The sequence below is a fragment of the Mauremys mutica genome, chromosome 15 (genome assembly GCF_020497125.1).
Source record: "Mauremys mutica isolate MM-2020 ecotype Southern chromosome 15, ASM2049712v1, whole genome shotgun sequence".
NCBI lineage: Eukaryota > Metazoa > Chordata > Testudines > Geoemydidae > Mauremys > Mauremys mutica.
Window position 1 is genome coordinate 33,090,761 of NC_059086.1, and position 25,184 is coordinate 33,115,944.

Here is a 25,184-nt window from a genome sequence, read left to right on the forward strand (position 1 = left end):
AACCTGAAATATTTTGATTTGATTTTTCACACAACATCCAATTAACCTGTGGAACTCATTACCATGGGATGTTGTGATGGCCAAAGGTATAACTGGTTTCAAAAAAGAATTTGATAAGTTCATGGAGGATACGTCCATCACTGGCTATTAGCCAAGATGATTAGGGATGCAACATTATGTTTCAGGGGACCTGAAAGCTCTGGCTGCCAGAATGTGGGATGAGAAGACAGGCCTGCATCTTTCCAAAATTGTCCTGTGCTGTACATTCCCCCTGAAGCTCTGGTACTGGCCAATGTCAGAGACAAGATACTGGGCTAGATGGACCATTGGTTTGACCCACTATGGCAGTTCTTATCTATATGCTGTTGCAGTGGCTTATGGGAATTGTAGTTTGGGTGCCTCAATATTTGCTGTCTCCTCCCAGCTGAGTTTCATTTCCCATGATGCACCACCTCCCTTCACTGAGAGGCAAGAGGGTCATACGCCATGGGAGATGGAATCCAACCAGGGAGCCTGTCTTATGGAGCAGAATGGCACCCAAACTACAAATTCCATGAGACACCACAGCAGATTTGAACTGAAGATTTCAGGTTTTAATTTATTTTTTCCTGCCAAAAAGTGGAAGTTGTCTGTAGCAATAGAAACTATTTTCTCCCCAGTGGTAATTCTGAGTTCTTTGGGAATCACTTACTTCTGCTCAGCTCAAAGTCAGTCCTGTTCTAGGGGGTTCAAATAAATATACAGCCCATGTGCCACCTCCCACAAGGGGGAGGGATAGCTTAGTGGTTTGAGCATCAGCCTGCTAAACCCAGGGTTGTGAGATCAATCCTTGAGGGAGCCACATAAGGATCCAGGGCAAAAACCAGTACTAGGTCCTGCTAATGAAGGCAGGGGGCTGGAGTCAATTACCTTTCAGGGTCCCTTCCAGCTCTATGAGATAGGTATAGCTCCATATATTTATATTCAGATGATGCAAAATCTCAGCTTTACCCATTTTTTAAAAAAGTAATTTTCCAGCCCTCCTGGTTGCAAAGAAAACCTTCCCCTGGGAACTGAGGTTAAACCAGGGGTGAAAGTGGGCCAGTACAGCATACCGGTAAGAACCTGTACCAGCCCGTATTCACCCCACATTAAAGCACTGCTGCAGCACCACTTTAATGGGCCTGCCCCTTTTGCCTCCCATGTTGGGGGCTCTGCTGGTGCAGACCCTACCAGCAGGGCTGCCAACTGGGTGGGGGAAGGGCAGCAACATTAAAGCACTGCCGCGGCAGCGCTGTAACATCCCTGCCCCTTCCCTCACCAGTCAGCGGCCCTCCTGGTAGGGTCTGTACCAGAAGAGCCCCCAACAGGGGAGGCAAAAGAGGCAGGGATGCTAAAGTGCTGCCGCAGCATAGGACCCTTAAAGCACTGCCATGGCACCGCTTTAACATCCCTGCCCCCCCCCCCCCGGAAGAGGGGGCAAAGGGAACAGCTACAGGGACTTATCGGTACAAGGCAGGCCAGGGCTGGCTCTGACTCCCCCTGCCCCTCCCCTTCCGCCTGAGGCCCTGCCCCTTCCGGGGGCCAGAGCCAGCCCCAGACCAGCCCCGTACTGGTAAGTCCCTGTAGCCACTTTCACCCCTGGGTTAAACCAAAGCAGCGCTGCCTACTTGAGTCTGCAGGCAGCCTGAAACAACAGCTTGGAGATGCATGAACTCCTTGCTCCTGCACCTTGTTGACATGTTGATTCAAATGCTGCGACGTTGTCAATGTAACTGTTGCTGGGTCCGTTTAGCAGAAGCAGCTGGTGCAAGGAACGAAATGCAGTAGAAGGAACAGCTGAGCCACAAAGATAAGGAGGAGGCTGGGGGCAGGAAGAGCGCAGAAATACCACTGACCTCTAAGGAGTTGGGTATATCTTTCTCACTTTATTGTCACCAAATGTGACAAAGAACGGTAACTAATTTAGACACGTTCTATCCTCAATCTTTGCAAACTTCCAGTTGGGATCAGCAGGGTGGCGGGGGTGGAGCTCTGTATTTAGGTCCATAACTACATGGAATTCGTCCCTTTGCATCAAATGAGTTTGACACCCGTGATTGTTGGCTTTCATCTCAACACTGCTTCTCTGTGTCTCAAGTCTCCTTCCCTCTTGCCTTATGATTTGAATTAAGCCACTCAGGTTCTGGTTGAGAAAGCAAAAGCCTCTCTTTATTTACTGCAGGGTGAAAAAATAGATCTCTAATTGTCATTCAGGAAAGTGAGCCGGTTTCCCATGGGAGTCTGGGGGAAGGGGTGGAGCTGGCTCTTCTGCCTTCGGTGGGGCTATGATACTCCATGCTGTTGGGGATGGAGGTGGTGGTGACAGAAGAGATCGTGGTCAGGGCCACAGCGCCTTCGTCCAAGGACTGTTTGTAGGGAATGGGGGTCTCAGCCCACAGGCCCCTCAGGGCTCGGTAGCCCAGGTACACCTGCAAGGCAGAGATGAGGAGACCTGTCACACGCATGTCATTCTTAGTCCGAGCAGCTCCATTTACTCCTAGGGAATGGTCTCACTGCAGAGTTAACTCAGGTTAGCTACACTCAATACAACTCAGCTACCAGCTGTGTCCGCATTGGTGCATGTGCGGTGCAAGTACCTCGAGGGGCGCATCTGGCGGTTCTGAGCACTGCAGTAAACTGAGCTGCTCTCTATTCTTTCCCAGTGAATTACAGGAGAACTTGTCTGTCCTTTCTGGGCAAAGGGGGGTGGGGGGAGGATTAGCAGCACTTGAGCGGAGCTAGCCTGCCTCTACACTGGAAAGAGGTTGTGTTAGCATCTGATGAGCTGTGCTTCCTAGAGTTTTAGCCTATGCCCCTTCTTGGGCCAGGAGCACCACCCCACACTCAAGGGCTGTTGTGTGTATGAGACTCAAGTTACTGGCAACACTCAGATTAACTTTGCAGTGAAGACAGGCCCTCAGAAGGACTTCCAGGGACAGTTCCCCAGGCGGTGTAAATCCATATAGCTCTGTTGACTTCACTGGAGTAACAACTGATTTACTCCAGCTAAGAATCTGGCCCTCAGTTTGGTCAGTTCAGCCCTTCTGGCATTGGAATCCCCCACTTCCCGAGCTGGAATACTAGCTGAATCCTGAATCACTCAATTCATTTGGTGCCTGCGCATGAGTGAGAGAGACAGGGAAGGTCCGTAACAGATCTTGTGAGAAGGCCCCTCCTGACAGCGAGTGACTAGGTCGGCAGGCAGCCCGTTGAGGAAAGTATGAGTCACCCATTTCCAGGTGGTCTGTTAAGGGCCTGATCCCAAGAGGCGCTCAGCAGCTGCTGCTCCCCTTAAAGACAAAGGCATCAGGCTTTCTTTTTGGCACCTCTCAAGGCAGGTGTGAAGAAGAGCAAACTGGCAAAATATGAAGGGGGTGGTGTCTTGGTATGAAACAAGCCAAGGATTCCTGTCATCAGGATGGGAAGTCACAGCTTTTGGTAGAACCTGTGTGGACTAGTGGGGTAAACATGGGTGCTGCCAGCAAAGGAGCCAGGTGCGCATGGCTTCTTACCACAGCTGGCTCTGTGCCTCAGTTTCCCCATATACCAGCTTACCTCCAGAGTGTGTTAAAAAGATTAATTGCTTTGGAAATGTAAAGTGCTACAACCATGTTAAGTGATGAGAAGGAGGAGCCCTCTAATGCAGGAAGAAAGAAATAGACAGGAATCACAGTAGCATCTCATACCACTTTCATTCTTAAGTTAGTGCTATTTCCCAGAAAGGGCCAATTCGGTCTCAGTTAAGAGGGGAAATCTCATTTCCTTCCCGCCCAGTAGTGAAACATTCCTTTTACAAGGCAGCGCAGCAGGGGCTCTGCTATGATTGCTGGATCAACGGGGTGTATTCGCTCTGGAAATGACTGGAGTCGAGAAAGAGAAGTGAGAATTTCTTACCCAGCAGGGGATGGAGAAGAAAGCAAAGGCAATGCTGGCGCGGGCTGAGCTGCTTCCCAGCAGGTAGTGGTGAGCAGACCTGTTCCATTGATTGGCCAGGAAACAGAAGCCAACGAACCATATGCACGACCAGATGACTGGAAAGACAGGGAGCGGGATTATGGGCAATGCAACAGGTGTGGTGGGGCGTTATGGTGAGGTAGGAATGGAGCTGTCAAAGGTCCATGCAAAAGCTCAGGGTGAGTGTTCCCCTTCCCATTTGTCTGAAGCAAACCTCCACACGTGACTGAGATAATGGGGCTGCATTTCAAAGAATAAAGCAGCTGAAAAATAATCATAAAATGCTCTCCAGTGATTATTGTACAAGCAAGTGAATGGGAAACTCAATGACACCTACTGCTCCAGGGGATAAGCTGGCTGGGGGGCATTTTTATCTCTGATGAACATCACTGGAAAATTGGTGGGTGTATTAAAGAGGTGTTTTGCCTTCCTCTGAGACATTAGAAGGAGACAGAATGCCAAGCTAGATGAATCACTGGACTCCCCTGAGGTGGGATTCAGGAGACCTGGGTTCAATTCCTGTCTCAGCCATGGGTAAGTCACTTCATTGCCTCAGTTTCCCCATCTGTAAAATGCAGATTATATTTACCTCCCTTTGTAAAGCGCTTTGAGGTCTACTGATGAAAAACACTAGCTAGGGACTATTGATGTGATCCAGTGCGGCAGGCAGACTGTGGGCAGATGCAGCAGACTAGATGGATCCTTAGCCTGATCAGGCGAGCTAGGGATACCACACCTCTGCTCAGACCTGGTGACGGGGGTACTTGCCTTAAACGGGCTGCTTTTCTGACTGAAAATGTCTGCAGAGAGGATACCATGCTTAATAGACAGTTGATCTGATGTGGTACTGGCAGAGGATGAAGACAGACCAATGGGTCTGATCCAGTCCAGCTGGGAAGTGGGACAGCAGCCAAGATGTCTCAGTGCCAAGATTTGTAGCCCTTTGGCTTTGGCCAAAGTGGAAAAGGTTGAAAGGGTGTGAGTGAAGAGGGGCTTGCTGCTGTGCTATGCTGAGCTGTTGGTGACCAGCCCCATAGAGGGATGTTTGGATTTGGGGGAGTAATCACTTACTGGAGAAGGTCAGGTCCAGACTCAAGATGACAGATTTGACCTTGTGGCTAATGATGATGTTGTCATAAGCGTCGAAGGCCAGGAAGAGGAAGGATTGCAGGAAGGCCAGGACCCCGGCTGTGATGGCGTAGCCGCAGACCACCCAATTGTCATTCAGCACGCAGCGCAGCTGGGATGAAGTTGTCAAGTTCTGGTAGCCGTCGGTCACCAAGGAGGCAAATATGATCAGCGAGAAGAGCTGGGGTGGCAAAAAGGGAAAGAGTTAACCACATGTAGACAGACACACTGCTGGGATTGTGTAGAGCTGGGGCAACTGGTGGGTAATATGGTTGTCCTGCCAGCTCCTCTTTTAGACTGGAAGATCTTTGAGGCAGGTCCCTATTTGTTCAGCACCCACCACAATGGGTCCCCAATCCCAAACTATGTGATTCTGTAATATACACGATCAATAAAATGAAGTGGTGAGCAGTCAAGCTCTCTGGAGCAAGCACTGTCTGTTTGTCCTGTGTTTGTACAGCACCTAGCGCCAGAGGGGTCCTGCTCTGTGACTGGGACTCCTAGGCACCACCACAATACAAATAAAGAGGAACAAAAATGATCAAAGATTTAGGATTCCTGACCTAGGAGGAAAGGTTACAAAACTAGGCATGTTTAGTCTAGAGAAAAGAAGCCTAGGGGGGAACCTGAGAACAGCCTGTAAATACGTTAAGGGCTGTTATAAAGAGGGCTGTGATCAGTTGTTCTCCGTGTGTACTGAAGGTAGGAAAGAAGTAATCGGCTTAATCTGCAGCAAGGGAGATTTAGGTTAGATATTAGGAAAAATGTTCTAACTCTAAGGGAAGTTAAGCTGTGGAATTGGTTTCCAAAGGAGGCTGTGGAATCCCTGTCATTACAGGTTTTTAAGAACAGATTATAGACTCACAGGTCCATCATAATCATCTAGATTGGACAAACACCTGTCAGGGATGGTCTAGGTTTACTTGGTCCTGCCTCAGGGCAGGGGGCTGGACTAGGTGACCTCTCGAGGTCCCTTACAGACCTGCATTTCTATGATTCCATGACTCCAATATACTTCAACAGTTGCTGAGGTTGCTCAGCGCCTCACAGCACTGGGCTCTGATAAAAGATTATCAGCTTGGGCAGAGAAATCCTTGGACACCTTTTCTGTTTGTAGCTCAGGAGTTGCTGGGGGTGCCTGAACTCTGGCCTCCCACTCTGCTGTAGCAAAAAAAGAATAAGCTTTGCTCTCATGAGAGGATGCTCTTGGGGTAGGGCAACAGAGTGTGACTCAGTAGATCTGAGTTCAAGTCTAGGCTCAGTGTGTCCTCATACCTGTCCCACACTGTGAAATGGGGGCTGTAGTCCTGCCTGTCTATTTAAAGCCGTCCCTATTCCAAAAAGATTATAATGTGTTCTGGGGCCTTGAGGCACCTCTGTGATATAATGAACACTGGTAATAATGATTGCAGGACCTGCGCACTTGTCACAATACTTACATCCCAGACACCAAGCAAAAATTAATGTGACTGGAGGAATCAATTGCGAGCCAATGAACAGTGAAAGAAAGTGATAAGCAGCTTCTAGCTAGTACTTTTCATCAATCAATATCAAAGTACTTTACAAAGGAAATCAGTATTCTCTCCATTTCACAGATGGGGAAACTGAGGCACAGAGTGGGGGACAGGGTCACCCGGCAGGCCAGAGCTGGGAATAGAACCTAGGATGCCTGAGAGCCAGTCCAGTGGGACCACCCCTTTTACGTAGACAGATGGGCTGGCCTGGCTTGGCTTGGTTGAAATATGAAGAGATTGGGCATCTTCCCCAAAGCTTGAGTGAACTCTGAGGTTTGAAAACATTTATTACTTTGGGGTGTTTTATATTTCCAAATGCCCTGGTTTCATACAGAATTGAAAACACCATGAGAGGGGGATGTAGGTAGGGGTCTGTTGTGTCCATCTATCTGCCCTGGGAACGGAGGACTTCAGTTTGCAAGCTCTTTAGGACTCTATCTGAGTTTGGAGAGCACCGAGCACAATGGGACCAAACCTCCTTGGGGCCTTTTGACCGCTACTATCATATACATGTTCATAATTAAATATTAGGGCATATGTTGTCAAGGTTTAAGCCAGTGCTGGTTGTGAGGCTAAATCTCCACCCCCGGGGCTTGGAGGTGGGCTTTTTCTCTTGGTTTCTCTCACCCCAGCTAGGATCCTAGCAATGGTCCGAGGTTGCCTCAGGAACTGGACCACGTTGTTCTCCGAGCGCTCCTGTGGACTCAAGCTCACTCTCCTCATTCTGCTGTCTTCTCACCTGCCTCGGTGAAGATAGATCTTTAGGATGCTAGAGGGAAGCAAGGCAACAGACAGGAGATTAGAAGTGGTGATGAGGTGTCTAGTGTTCCCATTGCTAGGTGATCTTTAGTTCCCTCAGTCACATGGAAAAAGCCTGAACCCTAATAATGCTCCCCCATCCTGTTTTCAGTGGGATGCCCCCAATTTACCTCCATGGAATTCATGTAAACCCGGCTCTCCCCTGTCCTACTTCTGACTAACCCTGCCTGGCCAGAGGGGATTTGGCAGGAGGCATTCCAGAGTAGTTAGTAGAGTAAGTATGACATTTAGTTTACCCTCTAAACCCACCCACCACGCCCCCACCAGGTATCTGTAAGTCAGAGGGGAAAGATTTGACCCTGGTTCTGCCCTTTGACCCCTGGCAGCCAGGTAACTGTGGTTGTGGTGGGGCTCATGGACCCTGGCTCTGTGCTGACCCATCCCACTATCCCAGACCATGCCAGAGTTTGCCTGAACTGGGGTTGGCAAGACCCCAGTTCTGCTGTCTGAGCCTCCCCAGCCAGGGACCTCCTCCCAGGTGAGTATCCAGGAACATGGCAGGGCTGACACCACGCTGACTCCCTCAGATTCCTGCTGTCCCTGACCACGGTGAGGATGGGGTTAGCGTGACCCTCTGGCGGGAATAATCCTGGCTTTTCCCTCTGGCCTCTCACGTTGCCACCATTCCTGACAGCTGCAGGCTTGGCATAGCCCTGTCTTTGCCATCTGAGCCCCCCTACCCTGCTGCACCTAAACAAGGCAGGGTTGGTGTGATCCCCATCTCTTCTTTGACTCAGTGACCGTTTTATTGCTGACTGGGGCTGCAATGGCATCACCCCAGCTGTGCCCTGTGACCTGTCCCTGACCACACCAGGGTTAGCATGATCCCAGCATTGCCTGCTACCATCCTTGATCTCCTTTGCTGTTATGAGGGGGGTGAGACCCCAGCCCTGCTTCTGACCCTCTAACTTCTAGGCTCTTCCTGATCGTGGTGGGGTTGGTGTAACCCTGGCTCTGCTCTCTGACCCATCCCTGGCTGCTGTGGGGTTAGTGTGTCTCTGGCAGAGGCAGGATTGGTGTGATCCCAGTTGTGCCCCCATCACATCCTGCTCTCCCTCACAAACAGGAGCACCATCTGATGCGAGGGGGTTGCCATCACCCCAGCACCCATCACATCGCAACCCAAATCTCTGACAGTGGCAGTGCTGGCATGATGCCAGCTATGCCCTATGTACCCTTTCAATTCCCAGCCCTGGTCTCTTTGACGTTAGAGGGGTTGGCATGACCCCGGCTGTTGCCCCCTCAGCTCTCTCTGATACTGGGGGGTTGGCGTGACCCCAGCTGTGCCCCCCTCACGTCTCTCTGACACTGGGGGGTTGGTTTGATCATGGTTGCAGCTTCTCTATGGGGCCTGGTACTGGGGGGACTCTCACCTCAGAGACCCCAGTTCCCTGCTCACCTGTCCCTATCCCCCCTCAGAGTCTCTCCTCAGTCCCCTTTTCCCGCCTTTTCCCTTCAAGCGCATCCTCCCCCCCACCCCCCGCATCCCCGATGGGAGGGGGAAGGGGAGAGAAGGAGAAAGGAAGGGCTCGACGCCTGATTGGCTAGACCCTGGCCACGCCCCTATTTCGAACTCCGCCGCCGAGGCGGCGGTTGGAAACGCCCGTTGGGGCGGGGTGGGCCGGGGCAGGAGTAGGAGCCGGAACAAGCGCCGGGTTTTCGAATCAGCCGCGCGGGTTTTCCGGGAGGGAGGGGGGAGCCGAGCGAGATTGCCGGTGCGCACGCGCAGTCTGGGAGGCAGGAAGGAAAGCACGCATGCGCACCGTGGAAAGGACCGGGCGGAGCAGAGGGAAGGGGACAGAGCGAGCGGGGAGGTTGGGGTGCGCATGCGCAGACTCAATGTCAACACCGCCTTGCCCAAGGTTAGGGGGCCGCTGCCGGTGCGTGGGGATTTGTTCCTGCTCCGCACGTTGTTAACCCAGCCCCCAGGGGCCTGGCTGGGTCGCGGTCCTTGGGCGGGGGCACGTGGCTTGGGCGGGGGCAGTGGATCCCCCAGCGGGTGGCGCCTGGTGACCTTTGACCTCTGTGACGGCTCCCTGCAGGTCTGGTGACCTCTGACCTTCCTGCAGCGGTCAAGCCGGGTGCACGGGTGCAACCCTTGACCTTTGAACCCTGCACCCACAGCTGGCGACCTTTGAACCCTGCACAGCGGCCAAGACACCCTTGGTGCTGCCATCCCACAGCCGGTGACCTCTGAACCCTGCACCCACGGCCAGCGACCTTTGAACCCTACACAGTGCAAGACGCCCTTGGTGCTGCCATCCCACAGCTGGTGACCTCTGAACCCTGCACCCACGGCCAGCGACCTTTGAACCCTGCACGGTGCAAGACGCCCTCCGTGCCGCCATCCCATGGCTGGTGACCTTTGAACCTTGCACAGCAGCCAAGACAACTTTGCTAATCCTGCCCCCGGGGCTGGCGACCTTTGAACTCTCCAGTGGTCCTTTCCCCCCCTCCCCTCCCCCGAGATCCTGCAGCCCCACACGCTTCTCTGCTGGGGCAGAGGGTTTAAATGGTGCCATGGAGGAATCTGAAGAGTCTCCCAAGACCTGACTCCTGGGAACGGACGCAACAGAGAAACAGGCTCGCACTGGCCAGAGATATGGCTGCTGGGCGGCGGTGGGTGGTTGGGCAACGGGGCCTTTCCCCTCTAGGGGGCACCAGCTCCTTTCTGGCCCCAGAGTGGGGGGACTGGTCAGCTCAGTGGGGCAGGGAATGGGACACAGGGCCTTTCCAGGGAGTGCTGGCTCTCATCTGGCCTCAGGGTGGGAGACTGGCTGGCTCGGGGGGGCAGAGAATGGGACATGGGGCCTGCCTTTCCAGAGGGTGCTGGTTCCCCTCTCTCCCAAACTAAGTGTTAAAATATCAGAGGGGTGGCCGTGTTAGTCTGGATCTGTAAAAGCAGCAAAGAGTCCTGTGGCAACATATAGACTATATTGGAGCATGAGCTTTCGTGGGTGAATACCCACTTCAATGGGATGAGTGCTAAAAGTGATTCTCATCTGACCTCTGCTTGCTGGGCCCATGTGTGAACTGAGTGGCTGGGTCTCAGCCTGGTTCCTGGGCAAGGGATCCCTGAATAAACAGCCCCCATGCCCGACCCCAGAGAGGCTGCATCTCACCACAAAGCAAGGGGTTGCTGTATAAACAGCCGCTGTGCCCCACCCCAGAGAGGCCGCATCTCAGCACCAGGTGAGGCGGTTCCCATACAAACAGCCCCTGTGCCTGCATCTCAGTGCCCGGTAAGGGATCCCTGTATAAATGAGCCCCATGACCCACAGTTTGTCTGAGGACTGAGCTGGCCACAGAGCTGGAGCTGCCCACTGCAGGGCTATGGCGTCTGTGTTGCGTCGGGCTGATGCCTCCCTCTCTTGCAGGATGCTGGGTGTGGCCTGGGCCGTCCTGGGGACAGGGGTGCCGGGGCCGCCCTGCCGCGGCACGGCCTCCCTCGCCTCCCGGATGGCAGAGTACCGGAGGATGTGGAAGCCTGTGGAGCCCCAGGGGTGGGCTGAGCAGTACAGGGAGCGGTTCATCCCCTTCTCCAAGGGGCAGCTGGTCAGCGCCCTTCTCAAGGTACAGGGCGCTCCCCGGGGGGGCCACAAAGCGAAGCAGGGCCAGGCGGGGGCAGCACGCAGAGGGGAGACCGCTGGGAAACACCTAGCGGCAGCAGGGTGGATGACCTGGTACAGGGCAATCCCCTCTGAGTCAGAGCCGATCTCACCCCAGAGGGGTTGCTGTATAAAGAGCCCCACCCCAGAGGGGTTGTATCTCAGCACCGGGCGAGGGGTCCCTGTATAAACAGCCCCTCCCCAGAGGCGGTTGCAGCTCAGCGAGGGGTCTGTATATAAACAGCCATACCGCTCCACCCCAGAGGTGCCTGCCTCTCAATTAGGCGGTCGGAGCAGCACAGGCGACGGCTCTCGCACACGGTGCAGGATATACCTCTGAGATCTGGGGATGCCGATCCCTAGTGAATCCACACTTGGCGCTAACTGTCCCTCCAGGAGTTCCACTCTTCCAGCGACGCCGAGCGCGCCTCCTTCCTGGCCTTCGTGGCACGGGTGGACTCTTCCCTCCTGCATCGCTACCATTCCCTCCTGGGGCGCTTGCAGGTACAGAGTCCCCTTCGGAAATAGCTAAGCCAGGCTGGGGTTCAGAATGGGGCTGGTGAAAGAAACCACGGTGGGTAGGGGGCGCTCTCCAGTGGCAGCGCTGGCCCCAGGGCAGCCCTAGGGGATCTGTGCTGCAGGGAGCAGGGCAGGGGCTCGGTAGCGGGGCTCATTTGTGGATTTTCTCTATAAACAATCTCTTTGCTCCACCTAAGAGGCAGTCACATCTCAGCACTGGGTTTGGGATCGCTGTATCAGCAGACCCTGCTCCCCACGCCAGAGGCAGCCGCATCTCAGCGCCGGGTGAGGGATCGCTGTATCAGCAGACCCTGCTCCCCACGCCAGAGGCAGCCGCATCGCTGCACTGGGTCAGGGATCCCTGTATAGGGAGACCTTGCACCCGACCCCAGAGTTGGCTGCATCTCAACACCGGGTGAGAGTCCCTGTATAAACAGCTGCAGCGCTCCACCCCAGGATTGGCCGCATTTCAGATCCCTTTTCAGGCATGGTGCTGTGGGATCCTCGGGGCCGGGTGTCCCACACACAAGTACCTTCCTGCTGCCCCTCCACAGGCTCTCTACGACCCCATTAACCCCGACCGGGACACCGTGCCAGAGATGGCTCTGAGCGACACCGAGCGCCTGGCTAAGGAGCGGCAGGTCCTGGCTGAGCTGGAACCGGTGCTGGATCAGGCCAACTTCAACAGTCTGTCAGAGGATGCCCTGGCCTACGCCCTCATCGTGCATCACCCTCAGGATGACGTCCAGGTGCGGCCACCTCTGGGGAGGGGAGCAGCCCATCCGGCACTGCCCTGGTATAACATGTGGGAAAAGCGAATTCCTTTCTGCCCCTGATCCCATACCCTGCTACTGAGCCAACAGGCCTCTTGCCCCCTGCAACTGCCCCTCCCTTGGTTACCACTTCAGGATAGACCCTCCCGTCAGGTATACAGGATTTCCCTTCTCTCCCTGAGCTGTGCAATGATGAAACCCTATTCCCCACCCCAGAGGCAGCTGCATCTCAACAATGGGCCAGGGATCCCTGTATAAACAGCCCCTGTGCCCCACTCGAAAGGGGCTGCGTCTCAATGGTGGGCAAGGGATTGCTGGATAAACAGCCCCCAGGCACCACCCCAGAGGGGCCCCGTCTCCGTGCCCAGCAAGGGGGCCCCGTATAACCAGCTCTTGTGGCCCTCCCCAGAACTGGCCGCATTCGAGGGCCAGTTGTGTTGGGAGGACTCAGGCTTAGCAACCCATCCCGTTGTGCGTTGTGGCTGTAGGTTCCCCTTTGTTCCCCAGGTTTCGGTGAACCTGGATCAGTACGAGTATATCCGGTTCTGGGCCCTCGGCCAGCGTGTTGGATTCCTGCCGATTAAATCCACGCTGGGGCCTCGGAAGGGGCTGTTCGGCACGTCCCGGACCCCCGCGGAAAGGCAAGGACCCCCCCCCCCTTTCTTACCCCTCCAGCCAGGATGTCTGGGAGCAGAATGGCTTGGTGCTGTGCTGCGGGAATGGGGCAGGGGACTCAGTAGGGGGTGCTCTCCCCTCACAGTCAAGGTTGACCCCAGTGCCCCAGGAGTGGAGTGGGGGGCTCAGTAGGGGGCCCTCTCCTCCAGCAATCCGTGCTGACGACCTCCCTTCCCTGCCATGGTCTGGGGGGCTGCACCCGCGGTGCCTGGCCCTAGATCCCACCCCGCTGACGGTGCTGCGCACCCCCAGGCGTTATTTCAAGCGGGTGCTGGTGGCGGCCCGGCCCAGGAACGCCCACCTGGTGCTGAAGTGCTTCAAAGACATCCCCTTGGAGGCGCTGGAGCAGCTGCTGCCGGCCGTGAGGATCCGCACATCCATCTTCTACAAGACGCTGCTGAACGTCACGCTGGTGGTGAGCGGGCTGGTCCTCTTCGTCAACGTCGGCATGGTGGTGCTGTCCGACCTCAAGATCGGCACCAGCTTCCTGCTGCTCTGCTTCGCCGCCTTCATGACCTTCCGTGCCTGGAAGGTAGGTGCCCGGGCGAAGTCGGGGCCGCGCAGTCCCCTGGTTGGGAGATTGGGGCCTCCGTCATGCCGGGCGCCACATAGACCCCCTCCTGCCCGAGATTGGGGGACCTATCGCACCAGGCGCCGCAGCGACCCCCCTCCTGCCCGAGATCGGGGGCCCCGTCGTGCCAGGTGCCGTGCAGACCCCCTCCCGCCCGAGATCGGGGGCCCCCATTGCACCACGCAGACCCTGTTGCGCTGGGTCCTCTGTACTCTCATAGAAACAGATCCTGCACCAAAGAGCTCACAATTTAAATAGACAAGGCGGAGAGGGGAAACTGAGGCACATATTGACTAATTGAGTTGCCGGCATCCCACAGCAGGTCGGGGTAGAGCTGGGAAGAGCAGCCAGGGCTCCAGTGCCCTACCCATGAGACCACACGGCCCGAAGGCTCCCGTCGGCGTCTGAAAGGAGCCACCGAGTTGCCAGGTCTTGGTGCTGCAGCTACTCTCCTGCCAGAGCTAGGAGATAGAACCCAGGAGTCCGGGCTCCCCGCTGTAACCACTAGGCCCCACTTCCCTCCCCGAGCAGGGGACAGGACCCAGGCGTCCTGACTCCGTGCTCCCCGCGCAGGTGTTCGGGCAGCGGCGGAACATCCACTCCCTGGAGCTGGCGCACATGTTGTATTACCGCAGCACCTCCAACAACTCGGAGCTTCTGGGCGCGCTGGTGCTGCGGGCGCAGGAGGAGCACGCCAAGGAGCTGATCCTGGCGCACAGCTTCCTGCGCCGGCAGCCAGCCTGGCCCCCGCACGGCCCCGCAGGTAGGGACCAGCAGGGGGCGCTCTCAGCGGGAGGCAGGGCAGAGCGACAGGGTCTCCCCGGCAGGGGGCGCTCTCACTCAGGGGGGCAGGGCTGAGCGGGAGTGTCTCCCCATCAGGTTGGGGGGACCCGAGGGCTGAGAGTGTGTGTGGGTCTCCCCAGCATGGGGCACTCTCATGGGGGGGGGTTCCCCAGCAGGGGGCGCTCTCATGGGGGGGCAGGGCTGACAGTGAGGGAGGTTCCCCAGCAGGGGGCGCTCTCATGGGGGGGCAGGGCTGACAGTGAGGGGGGTCCCCAGCAGGAGGTGCCCGCATGGGGGGCAGGGCTGACAGTGAGGGGGGGTTCCCCAGCAGGAGGTGCCCGCATGGGGGGCAGGGCTGACAGTGAGGGGGGGTTCCCCAGCAGGGGGTGCTCGCATGGGGGGGCAGGGCTGACAGTGAGGGGGGGTTCCCCAGCAGGGGGTGCTCGCATGTGGGGGGCGGGCAGGGCTGACAATGAGGGAGGTTCCCCAGCAGGGGGCGCTCTCATGGGGGGGCAGGGCTGGCAGTGAGGGAGGTTTCCTAGCAGGGGGGCGCTCTCGTGGGGGGGCAGGGCTGGCAGTGAGGGAGGTTTCCCAGCAGGGGGCGCTCTCATGGGGGGACAGGGCTGGCAGTGAAGGGGGGTTCCCCAGCAGGGGGCGCTCTCATGGGGGGGCAGGGCTGGCAGTGAGGGAGGTTTCCCAGCAGGGGGCGCTCTCATGGGGGGACAGGGCTGGCAGTGAAGGGGGGTTCCCCAGCAGGGGGCGCTCTCATGGGGGGAGGGCAGGGCTGGCAGTGAAGGGGTTTCCCCAGCAGGGGGCGCTCTCCCCAGGGGTGACCCAGGCCTCCTCTCTCCCCAGACCTTGAGACCATGGCTGGCCTTCAGGAGCACGTCCAGTCGTGGCTGCGGCTCCACTCAGGCCTGGAAGTCTCCTTCTGCGCCGACCGCGCCTGCCGGCACCTGCTCAGCCTAGAGGGGGGGCACCGGGCCGATCCCGCCATGGCCCCTGGGTCCCACTGACGCCCCCTGGCTGTTTGCAGTGTGGGCACCCCCGCATCCTTCTCCTGGCTGTGCTACAGCCGCTCCGGAGGAAAGGGCAGGGACAGCACTGGAGGGGGGCCCTCTATCGAGCATGCAGCACCTGGGGGGGAGAGGAGAACTGAGGCTCCCCCCGTGCTCACACGCTCTGAGCATGTTTCTGGTGCATTCTGGGAGTCCCGCCAACTCCCATGCTTGGCATGGCCCTGCCGTTACCCAGCTACTGCCAGGGCTGGATTGCTGGGTCGTTAACCCCCTCTGGGCCGCCTGGTGCCTGAGGGGTTCTGCCGGCCACCATTCAAGAAGGATGCCGGGAAGTCGGCAGGGGAGCGCTGGCCCATTGACACCAATGGATCAAAGTCCATTCTGCCGGGAGGGCTCTGGCCCCATTACAGCCCCCTCCACAGCAAGGGATTTGGACCCTGGATCCCCCTTCTCTTTGGCAGCAAGAGAGCCCAAAGCTCTCCCAGCCGAACCCTCCCTGCGGTGTGCCCGGACCCCAGTGCTGGCTGCCCGTAGCGCATGGATTCGCACCCGGCGCCTCTCTTGGAGCGAGCGTCTGCACTGCTGCGAGAGGAGCGGGATGGGCCCACCCGAGCCAGCGGGGCTGCATGCAGAATTCAGGCCGGGATTTCAGACATGCCGGCCGGTTGGCAGGGGCGGCTTCGCTCTGGCTCCTCCCGCGCTTTCCTCTGCTGCTGATTTTCACGGTGCCTGGCCTCGATTTGGGTGTGAGAAAGAGACTTTCGGGCAGGAGTGGAAGAACGCTGGGCCTCCTCCCTCGAACTGAAAGCACTTTAGTCGCCGGGGGTGGGGCTGCACGCAGCACACCTCCCATTGCCTCCGAGGGAGCCCGGGCCTGTTCACGCCAGCGGGGGAGCTGGCCACGTTGACTCCTGACTAGTCAGGCTTTAAACCAGCACCTTTCCCTACAGCCGGGGAGAGAACCCAGGAGTCCTGGCTCCCAGCCCCCCTGCTCTAACCACTAGACCCCACTCCCCTCCCAGAGCCAGGAGAGAACCCAGGAGTCCTGGCTCCCAGTCCCCCCTGCTCTAACCACTAGACCTCACTCCCCTCCCGGAGCGCAGGCTCCCACCCCCGATGAGCGACGGTAAAATGTCTTAACCTTAGGAGCTCAGCTTCATTTCCCGGCCCGAAAGCCTCTCTGCGGGGAAGGGGGTTTCTACTGTATTTGCAGTGCAATAAAGAGGTTTCTTGTTTGATCCCTGCTCCCGCACCAGCCCTGATTTTCGCAGGGCATGCCAGCCTGGGGGCTAAGCCGCCCCCCCCCCAGCATGGGAGTGATTTCCACCCCCATCAGGCAACGTAGAGACTTGGTGTGGCCAGGGGGCAGGCATGTGGCTTGGCCCCACAATCCCTTGCTCCTGGAGGGAGACGGTCACACTGTGGGGTGTGAGGCACTGCCACAGATTGCCCAGCCGTGCCCACAATCCCTTGCTCCTGGAGGGAGATGGTCACACGGGGGTGTGTGAGGCACTGCCACAGATCACTTGGCCCAGCCCTACCCACAATCCCTTGCTCCTGGAGGGAGACGGTCACACGGGGGGGTGTGAGGCACTGCCACAGATCACTTGGCCCAGCCCTACCCACAATCCCTTGCTACAGAAACAAGTGCTGTCAAAGCCACCAGGCAGCTCAATCAGGTCACTTTTATTGTCCAAACGTATAAATGGTGGAGCCCAGGCGCGGGGCTGCGGCCGGCGCGGGGCTGGATGGAAGCCGTGCACGGAGATGCCGCCGAAGGAAGGCTCCCTATAGCCCCAAGGGAGCCCGGAAATCCCCGCCTTGGGGAAGAAGGGGTGTCCCTCCCCTGGGACCACCCCCCTGGTGCCCACCTCCTTCCTGCAGAGGGGAGGGTGCCGCACTGTGGAACTGCCACCTCTCAAGGAGGGGGGGACCCCACATTTGTAAGCCATGTTCTGGACCAGGATGGTGAGAGCAGACGCCATGATGGCAGCAGTGGGGGGCCCCTCAGCGCTGCCACCAACGCCCCAGTGCCCAGCTCCACCCATCCAGACGCCCGAGTGGGAGCAGAATGAAGCAGCGAGCCAGGGGTTGCAGCCGGCGATGGCTCGATCTGAGACCACGGCGTGTGCCCATGGGGGGATCTGAGACCAGGGCGTCTCTGCCAGGCATGGGCAAGGGGTGTGACCCCCAGATTTGTACGTGTGGCACCCAGATTTGTAAGGCATGGCCAGGGGGGGCCATCCCCAGCATGTTCAGTGAGATGACTGGACAGTGTCACCCCGTCCGGGGATCCCCTCCATGACCAGGGTTGTCCCACCCACAACGGGCCACGGAGAGGGGAGCAGGGGATGGCCATGGGGCCTGGTGATGGGCGGGAGGGGAGCAGGTGCCCATGCAGAGGGGGACCTGACCCTGGGGGTGCCGGCACGGACAAGGCAAAGAGAGCTGGGTGGGGCCAGGACAGGCTCCAGGGACCCAGCAGCATGTGACGGCCAGGCCGCCATGGGGCAGGGGGAAGAGATGGGCCATGGTGACGAGCAGCCCCCCTGCAATGGGGGCGGGGGTCACTCCCTCTTGCGGAGGTGGATGTACATGATGCCGCTGAGCAGCGCCAGGGGGAAGGCCAGCCAGGCCAGCACGAAGCAGTAGCCGAAGGAGCCGCCCGACTGCCGGTGCAGGTGGAATTTGTCCACGTGGATGGCGTAGATCAAGGCGGCTGTGAACACCGAGATACCTGCACCGGGGGGCACGGGGACAACAGAGAGGAGGGGTGAGGGGCAGCTTCAGGCCAGAGCAGCCAGGTGTCCGGGCTCCCAGCCCAGCCCCACTAACCGCTAGCCCCCACTCCCCTCCCAGAGCCAGGGAGAGAACCCAGGAGTCCTGGCTCCCAGTCCCCACTAACCGCTAGCCCCCACTCCCCTCCCAGAGCCAGGAAGAGAACCCAGGAGTCCTGGCTCCCAGTCCCCACTAACCGCTAGCCCCCACTCCCCTCCCAGAGTTAGGGAGAGAACCCAGGAGTCCTGGCTCCCAGCCCCCCCCCCCCCCGCCACTAGCCCCCACTCCCCTGCCAGAGCCAGGGAGAAAAGTGGTGCTGTGATGCGGCCCCTCTGGGGCGGGGCACGGGGGCTGGTTACTCACAGGCCAAGAGCTGGCAGACGCCGGTGGCATAGAAGAGCCCCCCGCGCTCCATGGTGTAGAGCTGGTACATGAAGAGGATGAAGGCGAAGCTGGAGAAGAGCATAGCCAGGACCATGAGGGCTTGGACGGCTTGGAGCCACTCTGGGGACGAGGAAAAGCCGCTGGTGAGACCGCAGACCCCTCCCCCGGCGCTGGGACGCGGGGGCTGGGTATACGGGACCCCTCGCCTGGCGCTGGGACATGGCCCCTCTGGGGTGGGGGGTGGGGGCTGGGTATACGGGGACATCGCCCGGCACTGGGATGCGGCCCCTCTGGGGTGGGGCACAGGGGTTGGTTATCTGGGGACCCCTTGCCCGGCACAGAGATGCGGCCCCTCTGGGGTGTGGCGTGGCTGGCCCAGAATATCTGGGACTGACCCATCCCATCATCACCACCTGACACTCCTCTACCATCCCCCTCATGCTTAACACCCCCTTCCCCCCATCCCAGAATACCTCCCCCATTCCCGGCTCCGAGACCCCCACTCACGGCTCTCAGCAACAGAGGCGCACATCCAGCTCTGGGTGGTGTTGTCGTACAGACAGTCGTACCACAGATTGACGGTCTCATTATCCGGCAGCACCCACCACGACTGGGGGGGACAAGGGGGATTAGCACAGGGCCCTGAGATGCCCTCCCCTCCCCCAGCCTGGGGCCTTGGGCCAGGGCACCTGGGTTCTATCCCCAGTTCTAGGAGGGGGGGTGGAAGCCAGGACTCCTGGGTTCTCTCCCTGGCTCTGGGGGCTGGTGGTTAGGGCAGGGGAGCTGGGAGCCAGGACTCCTGGGTTCTTTCTCTGGCTCTGGGGAGTGGGGGCTGGTGGTTAGAGCAGGGGTGCTGGGAGCCAGGACTCCTGGGTTCTCTACCTGGCTCTGGGGGCTGATAGTTAGAGTAGGGGGTGCTGGGAGCCAGGACTCCTGGGTTCTCTCCCTGGCTCTGGGGGCTGGTGGTTAGAGTAGGAGGTGCTGGGAGCCAGGACTCCTGGGTCCTCTGCCTGGTGTTGGCGGGGGGGGGGGTGTCTCACCTTGTCCAGAGTGGCGACGAAGAGCAGCACGAGGATGAGGACGTGCAGGCCCGTGATGGCAAAAAGGAGGAAGCTCATGGCGAGTGCTGGGGGGGGGTTGGAGATAGGGGGTGTCAATGGGGAACGTGGCCATGACCAAACACCTCCTGAGGCCTGGGCCAGATCCTCAGACCCCCTTCGTCAGGACACCCACTAGGCCTTCCCCCACCCCAAACCAGCCAGGAGCCAGCCCCCACCCCTCTCCCCTCAGACTCCTGGCTACCCCCCAGTCCTTCCGCACCCCAGCCTCCCGCTAGTCCCCACGCACTTCCCGGTTCCAATCCAAGGGGGGAGACTAACTCTGAGGCGGGAAACCAGCCAGGAGCCAGCCCCCCTCCCCCCCAGGCACCGTCCCGCCCCGAATCTCTGACTCCCCTCCTCCCCCCCATGTACACACACAAACATCCCTCTGTCCCAGCCTCCCCTAATGGTTTCCAGATGCTCCAGGATCATGTGAGCGCTGGGTGTGGAGCTGGATTTCCCCACAGCCACCCTAGAACATGCCCAGCCAGCATCCTGTCCCGATCTGCACCACTGGACCCCACTCCCCTCCCAGAGCCAGGCAGAGAACCCAGGAGTCCTGGCTCCCAACCTCCCCATTTATCAGATGGCAGGGTGGGATACCGGGGTAGATGGGCCTGGAGGTCTGAACCAGTGGGCATGGAGGGGGCGGGAAACTGGGGTAGATGGGCCCGGGGGTCTGATCTGGGGGGGCAGGGAGGGGGTGGGATACCAGAGTAGGGGGGCCCGGGGGTCTGATCTGGGGGGACAGGGAGGGGGTGGGATACCAGAGTAGGGGGGCCCGGGGGTCTGATCTGGGGGGACAGGGAGGGGGTGGGATACCAGAGTAGGGGGGCCCGGGGGGTCTGATCTGGGGGACAGAGAGGGGGTGGGATACCGGGGTAGATGGGCCCGGAGGTCTGATCTGGGGGACAGAGAGGGGGTGGGATACTGGAGTAGATGGGCCGGGGGGGGTCTGATCTGGGGGACAGAGAGGGGGGTGGGATACCGGAGTAGATGGGCCCGGGGGTCTGATCTGGGGGACAGAGAGGGGGTGGGATACCGGGGTAGATGGGCCCCGGGGTCTGATCTGGGGGACAGGGAGGGGGTGGGATACTGGAGTAGATGGGCCGGGGGGGGTCTGATCTGGGGGACAGAGAGGGGGGGTGGGATACCGGAGTAGATGGGCCAGGGGGTCTGATCTGGGGGACAGGGAGGGGGTGGGATACCGGGGTAGATGGGCCCAGGGGTCTGATCTGGGGGACAGGGAGGGGGTGGGATACCGGGGTAGATGGGCCCAGGGGTCTGATCTGGGGGACAGGGAGGGGGTGGGATACCAAGGCCCATCAATTTAGCACTGAATATTTCCTCCTACTCAGGAATTCCCAATTTGTTGCTGGCCTCTCAGCTGGGGCGTGTGGGACTCCCGCCCTCCCCCTGGCTCCATCGCCCTCTGGGGTTGAATTCAGGCAAGCTCCCCCCACCCCACATTTCTGTGCCGGAGGCTCTTTATACGGGGACCCCTCCCCTGGCGCTGAGATGCAGCCTCTCTGGGGTGGGACACGGGGGCTGGTTATATGGGGACCCCTCCCCTGGCACTGAAACGCAGCCACTCTGAGGGTGGGGCGCGGGGGTTGGGTATACAGGGACACCTCACCTGGCACTGAGATGCGGCCCCTCTGGGGTGGGGCCCGGGTACAGGTTATACAGAGACCCCCCCGCCGGTGAATTGAGACAGGTCAAAATGAATCGGTTCTGACTGTGGCACGATTCACCCCTCAATTTGTGGGGATATTTACAGAGCATAGACTCAGTATTACAGCTCATTTCAAACATGCTGCATCTGTGAGTTCAGCGCCCCCTAGAGTCTGTGCTGACTGGGGAGAGCGCCCCCTGCTGAGCCTCCCGCCCCGGTCTCTGCAGCCCAGCGCCCCCTGCTGAGCCCCAGCCTCGCTCCCCACAACCCAGCGCCCCTTCCTGACCCCCAGCCTCACTCCCCGCAGCCCAGCAGCCCCTCCTGACCCCCAGCCTCGCTCCCCGCAGCCCAGCAGCCCCTGCTGAGCCCCTTGCCTCCTCCCTGCAGCCCAGTGCCCCCTCCTGACCCCCAGCCTCGCTCCCCGCAGCCCAGCGCCCCCCCTACCCCCAGTCTCGCTACCTGCAGCCCAGCACCCCCTGCTGACCACCAGCCTCACTTCCCACAGCCCAGTGCCCCCTGCTGAGCCCCCTGCCTCCTCCCTGCAGCCCAGCGCCCCCCCTACCCTCAGCCTCACTCCCCACAGCCCAGCGCCCCCTCCTGACCCCCAGCCTCATTCCCCACAGCCCAGCGCCCCCTGCTGAGCCTCCTGCCTCCTTCCTGCAGCCCAGTGCCCCCTGCTGAGCCCCTGCCCCATTCCCCACAGCCCAGCGCCCCCTCCTGACCCCCAGCCTCGCCCCCCCAGCCCAGTGCCCCCTGCTGAGCCACCTGCCCCACTCCCCGCAGCCCAGCGCCCCCTCCTGACCCCCAGTCTCGCTCCCCACAGCCCAGCGGCCCATCCTGGCCCCCAGCCCCACTCCCTGCAGCCCAGTGCCTCCTGCTGAGTCCCCAGCTTCACTCCCCGCAGACCAGCGCCCCCTCCTGACCCCCAGCCTCAGTCCCCGCAGCCCAGCACCCCCTACTGAGCCCCCTGCCCATCTCCCCGCAGCCCAGCGCCCCCTCCTGACCCCCAGCCTCACTCCCCACCGCCCAGCGCCCCCTGCTGGGCACCCCTGCCCCGCTACCTGCAGCCCAGTGCCCCCTGCCCCGCTACCTGCAGCCCAGTGCCCCCTGTCCCGCTACCTGCAGCCCAGCGCCCCCTTCTGAGCCCCAACCTCACTCCCCGCAGCCCAGCGCCCCTCCTGACCCCCAGCCTCACTCCCTGCAGCCCAGCTTCCCTCCTGACTCCCCAGCCCCACTCCCTGCAGCCCAGTGCCCCCTGCTGAGCCCCCTGCCCTGCTCCCTGCAGCACGGCACCCCACACAGGGGCACTGTGGGCCACCCTGAGTCACAGTAACACCCTCAAAGGCAGCTCCAGCCTTGCCCGGCGGCGCTGGTGAGCGGCCTGGCTCCCAGCCCGGGGCCATTCAGCCACAAGTTAGTATTTTCTGTTCTAAATCAAGACACCATTGAAGAGACACAAACAACTGACCATTGATTGCAGTGGTGCTGGCCTGAGTGTGACTGGCTGCCTCACTGAACGGGCCCGGGGCCTCTCCCCTCTAGGGGGCGCCAGCTCCCACCTGGCCCCAGGGCAGAGACTGGCTGGCTCAGGGGGATGGGGCATGGGGCAGGGACCTCTCCTTTCTAGGGGGCGCTGGCTCCCACCTGGCCCCAGGGCAGGGACTGGCTGGTTATGGGGAGCAGGGAATGGGACACGGGACCTTTCCCCTCCAGGGGGCGCCGGCTTCTACCCCACTGTGGGTGTCTGGTGATCTCAGCCCAGCTCCTAGTGGGATGGGGGTCCACAGACACCAAGTGGAGCAGAGTCCAAGGGCTGGATGGATCCGGAGACAGAGCCCTCCTCTGGGGCTGTGTGTGCTCAGGGGGGGCTGGGTATATGGGGGGGGGGCGCTGCGTGTTCTGGGGTGGCTGGGTGGGGTGGGGAGGCACTGTGTGTGTTGGGTGGGGGGCGATGCGGGTGCTGGGGGGGTTGGGTGGGGTGTGTTGGGTGGGGGGCGATGCGGGTGCTGGGGGGGTTGGGTGCGGGGCGCTGGGGGGGTTGGGGGAGGGGCTCTAGCTGTTTGTGGAGGGGCAGGGATGCTGTGGGTGGGAGGCGATACCAGGGGCCGCATAGCGCACGGGGGAGGGGGTTCAGGGGTTATTTCTTCCCCTCTAAACCAAGAGCACGGGGGGGTGGGGGGAGCCAGCGCCCTGGAATCCCCCCCGCCCCCGGCACAGCAACCAGCGCAGAACTTCTACACTCCGCAAAGGAAACGTCCAGATAGAGACCGATCCAGACACCCCTCCAGCAGGGGGTTAACGGGGCAGGTCCCCCAGCAGCGAGTTAAGGGGGGCAGGTCCCGCAGAAGGGAGTTAAGGAGAGCAGGGAGCAGGTCCCCCAGCAGGGAGTTAGGGGGGAGGTCCCGCAGCAGGGAGTTAAGGGAGGCAGGTCCCCCCAGGACAGAGTGAAAAGAGGCAGGTCCCCCAGCAGGGAGTTAAGGGGGACGGGGCAGGTCCCGCAGCAGGGAGTGAAGGGGGACGCGGGGCAGGTCCCCAAGCAGGGAGTTAGGGGGGACGGGGGAGGTCCCCCCAGCAGGGAGTTAAGGGGGACGGGTCCCCCCAGAACAGAGTGAAAGGGGGGCAGATCCCCCAGCAGGGAGTTAAGGGGGACGGGTCCCCCCGCGGGAGGGGGTGGGGGATACCTGGCGCTGCAGACGGGCTGGGGGGGGGTCTCTCCTCTTTCGCGCCGGCTGTCTCTATCCCTCTCTCTCTGCCCGCCTGAATCCTCCCCCCGCTCCCCAGCCCTACCCCTGGCAGCCGCCCCAGCAGGGAGGGGCCGGACGGGACTGGCGTGTGTCTGGCGAAGTACAGCCCCCTGGATTTCCCTTCCCCCGGGGGGGGGCATCCCCGAACGCAGGGGAACCCCAGAGCTTTCCACCCCCCTCCCACGTGCTAACCGCCCCCCCCAGAACAATGCCCAAATCCCACACACAGACTCAGACTTTCCTGCCCGCCAAAAATCATTCTCCCCCAACCCACCCCCGCAGGTAAAGTGGGGAAGCAAACTGCAGGAGTTTGTGCCTCGTCCTAAAAGACCCCCAAACATTTGAACAGAACCCCGTAAATTTCACAGCCCCCCCTCCCACTGCTAACCCCCTCCCCCCAAATGGAAGGCAGATGGGAAGGGCTATGAGACACTAGCCCCCCCCCCCCCGGCCAGCCAGGGACCCCAATCCTGGACAGCAAAGACGGCAGGTTAATGGGGTCTGTGAGCCCCACTTTTAAAGGGTTAATAAGATTCCCCCTCCCCTGGGGAACTGGGGCTTTCACTTCCCCATTGAGGTTTGTCCAAAATAAGGAGCCGGTGCTGGGGAACCAGGAATAGACATAAACAGCTTTTTATCTTGGGGAGTGATTAAAACCCGGGAGGTGGGCTGGGAGCCAGGACTCCTGGGTTCTCTCCCAGCTCTGGGAGGGGAGTGGGGTCTAGTGGTTAGAGCAGGTGGGCTGGGAGCCAGGACTCCTGGGTTCTCTCCCAGCTTTGGGAGCGGAGTGGGGTCTAGTGGTTAGAGCAGGGGGGCTGGGAGCCAGGACTCCTGGGTTCTGTCCCAGCTCTGGGAGGGGAGTGGGGTCTAGTGGTTAGAGCAGGGGGGCTGGGAGCCAGGACTCCTGGGTTCTGTCCCAGCTCTGGGAGGGGAGTGGGGTCTAGTGGTTAGAGCAGGGGGGCTGGGAGCCAGGACTCCTTGGTTCTGTCGCAGCTCTGGGTGTCTAGAGCTCAGCAGTGGGCAGGAGGCAAATGCCCGTGGATGCAGCTGCACCTCCCCCCAGGCCTGGCTGTTGTGGGGGGCCATGGTGGTGACCCCAGGTAGTCCAGGCTGAGAGCC

At 60.0% G+C, this 25,184-nt stretch overlaps 3 protein-coding genes across 9 annotated transcripts; 1 reads left to right on the forward strand and 2 right to left on the reverse strand.

Annotated features, from left to right (window-relative positions):
* The first annotated feature begins 446 nt into the window (after positions 1–446).
* On the forward strand, positions 447–16,622 carry TMEM143 (transmembrane protein 143). 6 transcript variants are annotated; one of them, XM_044988590.1, is made up of 10 exons: positions 480–590; positions 7,528–7,650; positions 9,561–10,055; positions 10,814–11,009; positions 11,441–11,548; positions 12,118–12,312; positions 12,844–12,977; positions 13,264–13,543; positions 14,156–14,345; positions 15,221–16,622. In XM_044988590.1, the coding sequence occupies exons 3-10, from the start codon at positions 9,949–9,951 to the stop codon at positions 15,379–15,381; spliced, it is 1,371 nt and encodes a 456-aa protein (XP_044844525.1). In that variant the 5' UTR covers positions 480–590; positions 7,528–7,650; positions 9,561–9,948; the 3' UTR covers positions 15,382–16,622. The 6 variants fall into 6 exon arrangements, with proteins under 6 accessions (XP_044844522.1, XP_044844525.1, XP_044844524.1 ...); XM_044988587.1 differs by lacking the exon at positions 7,528–7,650 and having other exon boundaries at positions 447–590; XM_044988589.1 differs by lacking the exons at positions 480–590; positions 7,528–7,650 and adding an exon at positions 7,769–7,914.
* SYNGR4 (synaptogyrin 4) lies at positions 2,155–8,985 on the reverse strand. Of its 2 annotated transcripts, none has more exons than XM_044988624.1 (5): positions 8,810–8,961; positions 7,245–7,386; positions 5,047–5,284; positions 3,916–4,052; positions 2,155–2,450 (listed from the first exon to the last, which is right to left on the reverse strand). In XM_044988624.1, the coding sequence occupies exons 2-5, from the start codon at positions 7,338–7,340 to the stop codon at positions 2,232–2,234; spliced, it is 690 nt and encodes a 229-aa protein (XP_044844559.1). In that variant the 5' UTR covers positions 7,341–7,386; positions 8,810–8,961; the 3' UTR covers positions 2,155–2,231. The 2 variants fall into 2 exon arrangements, with proteins under 2 accessions (XP_044844559.1, XP_044844557.1); XM_044988622.1 differs by having other exon boundaries at positions 2,156–2,450; positions 8,836–8,985.
* Positions 16,623–17,055: 433 nt separating the features above from the next.
* EMP3 (epithelial membrane protein 3) lies at positions 17,056–24,151 on the reverse strand. The gene is made up of 5 exons (XM_044988633.1): positions 24,003–24,151; positions 19,587–19,672; positions 19,054–19,156; positions 18,526–18,666; positions 17,056–18,121 (listed from the first exon to the last, which is right to left on the reverse strand). Exons 2-5 carry the CDS (start codon positions 19,662–19,664, stop codon positions 17,952–17,954), a joined length of 492 nt encoding a protein of 163 aa, XP_044844568.1. The 5' UTR covers positions 19,665–19,672; positions 24,003–24,151; the 3' UTR covers positions 17,056–17,951.
* Between the last annotated feature and the right edge of the window lie 1,033 nt (positions 24,152–25,184).

What these genes read in the sequence shown, in the direction of transcription:
- SYNGR4 (XM_044988624.1), bottom strand. Translation starts at nt 7,340, where the DNA reads ATGAGGAGAGTGAGCTTGAGTCCACAGGAGCGCTCGGAGAACAACGTG. An exon ending in TTGCTAGGATCCTAGCTGGG is followed by an intron (nt 5,285 to 7,244) that starts GTGAGAGAAACC and finishes TTGCCACCCCAG; the next exon opens with CTCTTCTCGCTGATCATATT. An exon ending in TCTTCTCCATCCCCTGCTGG is followed by an intron (nt 2,451 to 3,915) that starts GTAAGAAATTCT and finishes TCTGCCTTGCAG; the next exon opens with GTGTACCTGGGCTACCGAGC.
- TMEM143 (XM_044988587.1), top strand. Translation starts at nt 9,949, where the DNA reads ATGGTGCCATGGAGGAATCTGAAGAGTCTCCCAAGACCTGACTCCTGG. An exon ending in TGGTCAGCGCCCTTCTCAAG is followed by an intron (nt 11,010 to 11,440) that starts GTACAGGGCGCT and finishes CTGTCCCTCCAG; the next exon opens with GAGTTCCACTCTTCCAGCGA. An exon ending in TCCCGGACCCCCGCGGAAAG is followed by an intron (nt 12,978 to 13,263) that starts GCAAGGACCCCC and finishes GCGCACCCCCAG; the next exon opens with GCGTTATTTCAAGCGGGTGC.
- EMP3 (XM_044988633.1), bottom strand. Translation starts at nt 19,664, where the DNA reads ATGAGCTTCCTCCTTTTTGCCATCACGGGCCTGCACGTCCTCATCCTC. An exon ending in TCGTCGCCACTCTGGACAAG is followed by an intron (nt 19,157 to 19,586) that starts GTGAGACACCCC and finishes TGTCCCCCCCAG; the next exon opens with TCGTGGTGGGTGCTGCCGGA. An exon ending in CGCCTCTGTTGCTGAGAGCC is followed by an intron (nt 18,667 to 19,053) that starts GTGAGTGGGGGT and finishes CCTCGTCCCCAG; the next exon opens with AGTGGCTCCAAGCCGTCCAA.